Here is a 10,000-nt window from a genome sequence, read left to right on the forward strand (position 1 = left end):
TCTCTCCCCCCCTCCGTATAATTAATAACAGTGATGCAAACAGGAAGGTCTAATTGTGATGAATATTTAATGCTGGGGGAGAAACATTAGCCTGTTCAATTTACATCGACACAAAGACGGTCGGCAGGCAATCCAACTCGACAAACAGAACGGAGTGTCCTTCAGCCGGGCGGCTGGGCTCGGTGTTCCGCCTTAAGCGCGCCGCGATACAAGATGGGCTCCCGACAAACACTGAGACGGAGCACCTGCGCTTTGGCAGCCCAAGGGGGCTGGGATCGGATTCTCGACATCGGCTTCGTGTCGTTGTCGTGGCAGCGATTTGTGATTGAACATGCATCTGTTCTTCTTTTTTTTTTTTTTTAATCTGCAGCAGCGACCGGGCAACCACCAGCGCGGTGTACTGTAGTAGAGGAAGTTTCGCTAATTATTATGGTCTAAACACCCCCCCCCCCCCCCCCCCCCCCCCCCCCCCCCCCCACTCGTTTGGTGGTGGAGCTTTGTTGTTTGTCTTGTTTTTTCGTACGTGGATGGCTGCGGTCCGGATATCATTAAAAGAACGCAGATGAATGTGTCCGTTTCCTCTAAGCAGCTGTGTCCGGGGTCTCTCGGAAAAACAGCGTGGGGTCACGGCCCGATCGCAGCATTGTGAAGCAACAACAGTGAGCTATGATCCCGGGAAGAAACACAGCCCGCCCCCCCTCTCCCCCACACACACCCCACCGCCTCTCTGAAGGCCCACTCGTGCTTATTTCAGTCAAATGATTAACACATCTTGGATAATGGACCACAGACTAGACACGGGAGGCATTGAAACACAGGAAGAGAGAAAGAAAAGAAAATGGTGGACAGAGAGCCCCTAAGCCAGGTCAGACGGAAACAACACTGTTCTGTAAAGTGTGATACTGCTGTTGTCGCATTTTTCTATCTTTCATGGGGGGGGGGGGGGGGTTTAACGGCTCCTTTTGAATCTATTTTCGTGAAATTCCCCCCCAAAACGCTTTTGGTGAAGAAAGGATAAATATGTGAGCGAAAGCCCAGGGCTTGTTGAAGGAGACAGCTCGCTGCAAGCTGTGTTTCCACGGCCCTGCTCTGCCGAAGAGGGGCCATATTTCACCAGCGTATTATCAGGATGACTCCTGCTGGCCACCCTGTCACAGGAGAGTGCTTGATATAAACAAGAGATTGCAGCGACAGCCAGTAATCAATATTAGGATGGCTTCAGTACCAAACATCATTTGTCTCTGCAACCATTCCTTTGACCAAACGAAGCATTAATTCAAATCATAAATCTGGGCGGATTTAAATCCAGGGGACGAGTGAGAGAGGGAGGGCTAGGGGAGAGAAGGAGAAGGAGAGAGAGAGGACGAGAGAGAGAGAGAGAGAGAGAGAGAGAGAGAGAGCGAGAGAGAGAGAGGGCCCTGTCTGCCTGCCTGCCCCTAATGATTTATTTTCTACATTTCTGCGAGCGAGAGATTTGTCCATACTCGGTGACAGGTCACCTTCAAACGCCAGTGGCAGACTGTTCATCACCATGCAGACGAGCATCTCATCGCCGCTGCGAGTAAATATTAAAGGAAAAGAATCCAATTGATTGTGGATGGGGCCTGAGAGGCGTCTCGGCCATATATTTCACTCACAGAGCTAATGCTGTGGCCCATGCACCCCGGGCCCCCAACTCCCCCTTCCCCCACCCATCTCCACCCTCTCGCGCCAGCCAGCCAGAATTATGATTCCACCGGAAGCACCCGTATGGCTGCCTCTGGGTGCTCAAGGTTACAATTTAAATTGTAAAAAGATAAACCAGTTTCTTATTAGCGGCGTTTGCCGTAGCCTTGCCGTTCATATTCACATTTATCTTTATTTCTGGTGACCTCGCAGACACGCAGTCACTCCTTTTTTCCCGCTCGCTGCTCCCCCCACTATTCTCTTGAAGTGATGACCTCAGAATTTATGCACTTTGATTTGTCAAAAAGCGGCTCAGAGGCACATTCTGTTTTCACTTTGGGCACCAGGCGGAACACTCTGTGGACTCAAGTGTTATTGTTGAAATGTATTCAGGAATCAAGCCATTTAGTACAGTAAGTGAATCAAAAACACAATTTAGCAAGCAAAGCTTTGGGGATTACGTTGGGTTTTATAATTTGGAATGGGCTCATGAATCCACACTGCATTATCATTCTTTACACCATGGCTAAGTGGCTCTGTGTGATATTACAGAAATCCTTTTTTGCATTTTTTACAGCTAATAATTAATTGAAATGGCACATAGTGTAAAACCATTGCTCTCACAGCTATTCAATTAGTTGCTGTTAAAAGCAGATAGCTTTGGGAAACTGTGTTCACAGTTTCACTGGCCTATTAAGAATGTTTTTTTTTTTTTCCTCCCTTGTTCCACCGAAAAAACAACAAAGAGAAACGGGTAAGGACTTCTGTAAAAGAGCAAGACTTACCTTGAATAATTTAACCACAGTTAAGAATGCATGTACATATACAATCAAGTTTAATTCTACTACCCCCATCGTGTGATTTGTGGGAACATGCAGGTGCATCAACATACCATAAATACGTTAGTACCTACCTGGGAGAGAATTGAAAACACGAAGCAGTGATCCTGGGCAATCACGACATCTAAATCTTTCACTTTCGGCAAGCTGATTTATACGGTCCCTCGCTGTTAAAAAATTAAAAGAGTGTGTGTGCACATCTTGCACGTGTGTGCTTGTGCTTTGGTACGTACAGTACGCTTGTGTGCGTTGAATTTAACTTGTATGCATGTGTGCACATGTGTATGCGTGCGTGTCGGCGTGTGCGTGGGACTTTATTTGTATTCATGTGTGTCTGGGTGCGACTGTATTTGTATTTGTGTGTGTTGTGTGCTGCAGGGAATCCTCACCAATGCCGGAGCTCAGGTCGCCGTTGTCGCCGTCCACGCCGTGCGGGTTTGCGTTGCCGTGGTAGCTGCTCATCACCTCAAGCTTGATCTTCTTCACCTTCATGGCCTCGGCGATGGCAGCGTTGGCAGCCGCCGCCGCCGCCGCTGTCAGACCTGGGGAGAGACGGGGGGGAGAGGGGGGGGGGAGAGGTGGTGGGGGAGATGGAGCACTTAGAGACCTCTACGTGTCTGCTAGGGGTGAGCCAACAAACGCACACGCACGCAAACACACCCGCGTGCAAGTTTTTAAACACACGTTTTGCCGCACACACATGTTGACGGGCAGACACGCGCACGGACAGAAACGCACACACACACGCAATTGGGACACTTGTATAACCCCGCACACATGTAGATAGACACACACACACACAGGCACACAAACACATGAACACACACACAACGGACATCTAAACACATATTCACACACACACAAACATCAACTGAAACACGCACCTTAACACAGGCAACCACACACACAAACTAACACATATCCCAAAACAATGGCGTACACCTTAACTAACACACACACAACCATAGACACACACACGCACACACATTCAGACACAGGGGCTTTAAAGAGGACCTTCAGTGAGAAAGAAAAAAGGGGAAGGAAAAAAAAAGGAGTGCACAGAAAAGTGCGGGCGACAATGAAACAATGAATAATTCTACACGCCGTGGGAATGTGACACAATGATGAGACCACTGCTTAGTTCTTCATCTCCTGCCCGCGAGTGCCTTTTGAAGGGGGTTATCGCGCTGGTGGGACGGATTCCTGCGTGTGGGTGATTTTTTATGAATACCTCATGAGTCTGTCTGGCTTTTTTCCCCCCCCCCCCCACCCATACCCCTCCCCACACACACACCGTTCCTTCTACCCCCCTCCCCCTCCGTCCACCCTCAGCTCTCTTGATATATTTTACCCCTGATTGATACAGATTGAGTGAGGATAGCAGTGCGTTGAACGGCGGGACGCATGCGTTAACGTGGACCTTTCATACGTTTGCCGTCTGGGAACGGTTGAAGGGAGGAGGGGGGGTGTGGGGGTGTATTGAGAAGGGGGGGGGGGGGGGGGGGGGGGTAGTTAAAGAAAGACATCCCAGCAGAAGAATGAGACAAGAGGAGAGAAGATAGTGATGTTCCAACAGCAGAAATGAAAGGGACTCACAAATTGCAGACAAATGCAGAGTCATAGAAATGTCTGTGTGTGTGTGTGTGTGTGTGTGTGTGTGTGTGAGTGTGTGTGTGTGTGTGTGTGTGTGTGGGTGTGTGTGTGTGTGTGTGTGTGGGTGCGCGTGCGCGCTGTTGTTCAAGCCAATCCGATGATGCCTTTTAATATATTCATTAGCTCTAACCCCTCTGTCACACAAACTGAATAATGACCAACATTGGCATTCAGATTCTTGGCTGTACAGAGAGGCTGATAATAACAGCGGTCTTCGCTAGTGTCGATCCCTTGCAAGGCCAGTCAGAGACCTGAATGCTTAACGACAAACAACATGCCGGGGATTTCAATGCCATTTACTTCTTCCCTCACCCCCCTCGGTCAATATTTAGAGGGTCACGTGTTGGAATTAACTTAACAAAACGCTCCGTGAAAAAAAAACGAAATTGAGGCAATGTCCTCCATTCAGAGCGGCTTCTGTGAAACGCTCAAAAGGAATTCTGAAGACGTGTTGCACTCAGGTCTCTCAGGGTTGTAAATTAATGGAGCGAGGAGCAGGACTGCCCCCACAGCTTTACAAATTGGAAATAGAGATGGGTCTGTTTTTTTTTTTTTACCACAGTCTATGGTGGGGAAACATGGAAATGTTTGATACGGGCTGTGCGAAATAAAGGAAACACCAAAAGTCCATTCAATGGACCAAAGTAAAAACCCCATAAAAATAATAATAATGCAAAATATAAACGGGGAAAAAAGGACTTGATTACATGTATATAATAGCCGCTATGGGTCTTTATACCAGTTAGAGGGCATCTCTACCGACACCTTAATATCCATTTAACCTGAAAATGTCCTATGGCCAAGCTGTTCGACATGTTTGAGCATTTTAATGTGGGTTTTCCCACCTTGGGTTCCAGTAAAATGCTCTGTTAGAAAGTCTATTTAAAATGTTACAGTCCACTTACACTCTGATCGCCGGAGAGGGTGTCGGCCCGGGTGGGGGGCGTGTATGACTTTTTTATGAGTGAACAGTGAAATCCGGGCGCTGGGAATCACGTGTGAAACAAAGCGCCTGCATCCCCTCATCCATCGCGGGCTAACCCTGGGAGTAGCACACGGCGCCGTAGTGGATCTGACATCCACCTGGCGCGCACAGACTTTTGATATAGAGAGTGCACTCCTTAACAGACAAGCAGGGTATTCTGAACACACTGCGGAGATCGTAAAGCACCGCGCTTGTCGTGGAGGCACTTTCAGGGGCTGGAGGGGTGGGTGGGTGTGGGTGGGGGGGGGCAGGGAGGGGAGGGGGGCTTCCGGGTGCATGGAACGTGCCTGAAATCTTTATTCATAAGGGCCTTTAAACAGCAGGGACAGAAAGCAGCTAGAGCTCCTTCAGGCATCCCCCGTTCTCTGGAGGGACCCAGACTCCTCTCTCCTGTCCTCGCCCATCCTCTCCACTCTCACTCCTCTGTCCTCTCTCCTCTCTCTTCTCTCTTCTGTCTCTCCTCCCTCTCTCACTCCCTGTCCTCTCTCCTATCTTTTCTCTTTCCTCTCTCTATTCTCTCTTCCATATCCTATCTCTCATCTCCTTTCTCCTCTCTATGCTCTATTCTTCTCTCTCTCCTCTCCATCTCTCCCTCCTCTTTCTCCTATCCTCCCTCTCCTCTTTACTCTATCTCCTCCCTCTCATCTCCCATCTCTCCTCTCTCTTCTCTCCTCTTCTCCTCTCCCCTTCTTCTTCATCCTCATCGCCAGCAAGAATGGCGCAGTGCCCATCCGACACATGCGGAAGACAAGAGGGAGAAGAAAAAAACAGGAGAAAAAAAAAACAGCGAGAGCGATGGTAACGACAATCGTAATGATTCATATCCGCCATACGGCGCCATCGAGTGCCGGCTTTTTTTCTCCTCGGCAGAAGATGGCGACGTACCTGATATGGCACTCGCGCCGTATGTTTGACGTAAGGAACAGGCTGGCGATTGTGCGTCGGCGTGCGTGTGTGTGTGTTTTATCATCGTCTGGTTGTCAAGTCTCCGCGATGGCGGGTTACTGAAGAGCGGCCATTAGCCATGCGTCTGAGCGGAAGACGCATGGCTATCTACCAGAGTGGTGGAAATCGAACATGTGTGTCTGTAATAGATGCAGGGGAGCCTAGACATCATACACACATACACACACCATACACACACACACTGGCCTCACTTTCTCAGTAGCCCCCCCCCCTTCGCAGCTGATGGGCAGATGGTGGGAGGCAGTGAGAGCCGCTGACACGGAGGTGCATATAATTTAGAGCCTTGTTTGCATCTTAAAATACATCAGTACCATATTGACGTACAGTATACATCATGTCCGTGAGGGGCCCTCTCGTTTGCACCGGGCCCCCTTCCCCATCCCCATCGCTGGCTGTTCCATATGCATAGAGATCGGGGCCCCAAAAAGAGAAAAAAAGAGCAAGAAAACATGAAAAATACTGAAAAAAAGGAGAAAGAAAAGAGGAAATAATGCAAGTGGCTGGTAAGACGGTGATGCCCGGGCACATAATGAACGTGGCCTCTATGCGGGCTGAAGGTCACCCTTCATTTGTGTGTATAATGGCCGAGAGTCAACTGTTTTCCAAATGAGACGTATGCAGAACAGACTGCCGAGTAAATATTGAAATCACCTCTGGGTTGTTTGTGTGATAAATCCCCCCCCTCCCCACAAATCAGGCCCGGCCCGCAGGTGGGGCAGGGAGAGGGGTGAGGAGGAGGAGGAGGAGGAGGAGGAGGAGGAGGAAGAGGAGGAGGAGGTGGAGGAGGAGGGCTGCAGCCGGTGCTCTGTGATCTCCGGGCTTAACCAGACCACTTCACTGGCTTCCATGTCTGATATGTTACCATAGGTGATATTAACGAGCAAGTTGAAAACATAATAATAATGTTAATAATAAAAAAATAAATAAGAGCGCTATGGGCATGCATTCTAAGAGTTAAAAGGGATAAAAAACGATTTGCTCTGGGGCACAAACAGCGACAATATCAGAGGTACTATCTCCCTTGTTTTATACATCATTCAGTGCTCTTCCTGTACTTGATCCTGTCTCTCTGCCTCACTGTGACACACTCCATAAATCGACTGCCTTTGTTCTGATAATTGTTTCATTCCACCGATCAATTGTCACATCCCGAGAACCCGGGGCCTGATTTAGAGCACGTAATGGGGCAGCCGGCAGGAACTGGATGCCCAGACACCCAGTCTATTAAGCCACCAGAAGTCTCAACGTCAACAGGACCATTCCCACTCAATGCTAATCTGCATCAATTACCATGCAAACAAAACAATCCGGCCTCACATATTCCTATTCAAAGTCACCTTTAAAACGTACACACACTTTCTCTCCCACAGACACGTAGAAGAAAAACAACAAGCAGGTTTGTCATGCAGGCACAGGAGCACATCGGTGCATGTGAACAGCATGGTGCTGGTTTCAAGAAAACACGAGAATAGGAACACCCTTCTCGGCTGTCGCATAGGGTGCACCAAACAGCCAAATAACAGAGAGCAGGTCTGACGGTAGCCCTCGGAGCAGCTGTCATATTAAATAATAATGAAGGATCTATTAATATGCAAAGGAAGCAGCAGCAGACTGGCTTAACGCTGCCATGCCTCTGCATATTGTCAGGGTCTTCATCATTAATTAACATGCGAGCTGCCCCATACCTGCGCCCATGTCAGAACATTCTTACAACAGACACACCAATGCCTGTGCCCTCGCAACTAACTGGCATAATTAAATTAAAATCAGATTAACTTCACATCAGCTCACGTAAGACTGACTTTACAGCCTTTTTTTTTTCCACACAAAGTGGTTGGTTTATTTCTTCTTTCTTTGTTCCCTTTGCATATATACATTTTCTCTTTATAAATCCAATGCGTCGGGCGTTTTGATGTCTGGAAAGAGGAGAGTTGGGAGAACAGGTTCCAAACTGAACTATTCAGCTATTCTTTCGATTGGAGGCATTGACCGGCTGGAACGCAGAAATAGTGACCAATCGGCAGAGGATACCAGAGGATACGGGTACCACGCCACTCAGAGGTATTGCAGTCGCCACCGAGCCACTTGAACTCTCCTTGCTGTTCGCGCCGATGACAAATTTAGTATCAATTACGGCGTGCGGGCTAACCTTGTGACAAGCCTTGGACTACGAGTGGAAGGGTAGAAGCAGAGTTAAATGACACTAAATTACCTTGTGCACACCGGAGCCGTTCTGGAGCGGGCTCGAGTGCCACAGGATTAGGTGATCCGCCGGTGGGTCTGATGAGCTAATTGTACACTAAGAGAAGGTTAACTATTACAGGCCATCTACCGGTGTGTTACCTAAGCCTTGCAGAGCCGTCACGTCAGACCTTAAAGTCGAGTATGTGGCCCCGATACGTACATACATGTATGTATTGATGCATTCAGTACATACCGGTACATACTGATAAAGTGAAGAGTCTGGTGGCGCAACGAGGAAAGAGTGCCTTTTTCGGTGAGTGTGTACTCTATGGAGCGACGCGGGTGACATTCATTTCTCTAATGGTAAATGCAGTAGTGCTGCGGCATTGGTAGGAGTGAAGCCATATCCAGGATATAAATGAATTACACTGAGGCTGCAGCTTACGCAGTGGCCAGAGTGTGAGCACAGGCCCTCTCCACTTTAAAGGAGATGTCATCTCAGTGTGGTGTCAGGCCACAGCAAATAATCCGATTTGGGGGCCAATCTGCCTGTAATGCATCAGCAACTGGAAAGGCTCCAGAGGAACACCCTCTGGGGCCATGAATATGAGCGTGCACGCACGTGCGCGCACACACACACACACGCACACACACACACACACACACACACACACACACACACACACACACACACACACACACACACACACGTGCTGTGCACACACACACATGCACGTATGCACACTACACACACACACATGCACGTATGCACACTACACACACATGCAGGCACACACAGCACAGCTAGACACAGCCAAACATGTCCATACATAGAATACATATAATAGCACACACACTAATGCATAAATTCATGTGCACGCAAACCTACACACAGCACACACACACACACACACACACACACAAACACACATGGAAGGTATTTCATTAAATTGGAAACCTAAGCATATTAAGATGTCCTTTTCTAAATGGGACTGGCGTCAAGGGTAAAAGATACATATGTTAACAATGTGTTTCACACAGGCCCTGTTTCTGCTCCCGTTGTGCTGTGAAGACAACCGTTTTCCCAGATTAGATTAGAATTTGATTTTCTGAATTTAACCCAATATCTAAAAACATCATGCCCGAGCCGGCAGGCCTGATGGCATCACTATATATTAAATCCATGAAACAATACACGTGGTGACATACGGCACGCAGCCGGCTCCTACAGCATACACTCCATTATGGAACAATGTATTCATATGTTTTCCTGCGTGGTGTCACGGGGAGTGACATTTATTTATTTTAGCATTGTCGTTTTTTTTTACCCGAACCCTAACTAAATGGCATCAGCTGCACTGCTGTTAATACAGCGCGCAGGGCAGGGGTGCAGGGAGGTTGGGGGGGAAAGCAGCAGGTAGTTCATTTGCAAATCCAGCACCTGGGGACTGATGACATGCCACTGTGAACAGAACATTTGGTGGAGGGTTTCGCACTTGCTCCGCGGCCAGAATTATACGTTGACTTGCTTTGTGTTATTTCTTCCCCTCCGTTCGCGGGTGTTTGTGGCCTGGGGAAGAGCCGCCAGGAAAGAAGCTTTAGTGACGATTTCGCGGGAACGGTGATGATGTGAAGCGACGCGGCAAGACGGGAGACATTGAGGTTGACATTTAGGACGGTTTAAAACGTTTTTTGACCGGGTTTGTCG

General features: G+C 48.4%; 1 protein-coding gene across 1 annotated transcript in view; it reads right to left on the reverse strand.

The window, feature by feature from the left end:
- Positions 1 to 10,000, reverse strand: part of dachd (dachshund d) — an 86,648-nt gene that overhangs the window by 33,441 nt on the left and 43,207 nt on the right. The window contains exon 3 of the mRNA XM_079733523.1: positions 2,894 to 3,046. Within this exon, the coding sequence (XP_079589649.1) occupies positions 2,894 to 3,046 (153 nt within the window). The remainder of the gene's footprint in view (positions 1 to 2,893; positions 3,047 to 10,000) is intronic.

Source organism: Pollachius pollachius, assembly GCF_949987615.1.
Source record: "Pollachius pollachius genome assembly, chromosome: 3".
Lineage (NCBI taxonomy): Eukaryota > Metazoa > Chordata > Actinopteri > Gadiformes > Gadidae > Pollachius > Pollachius pollachius.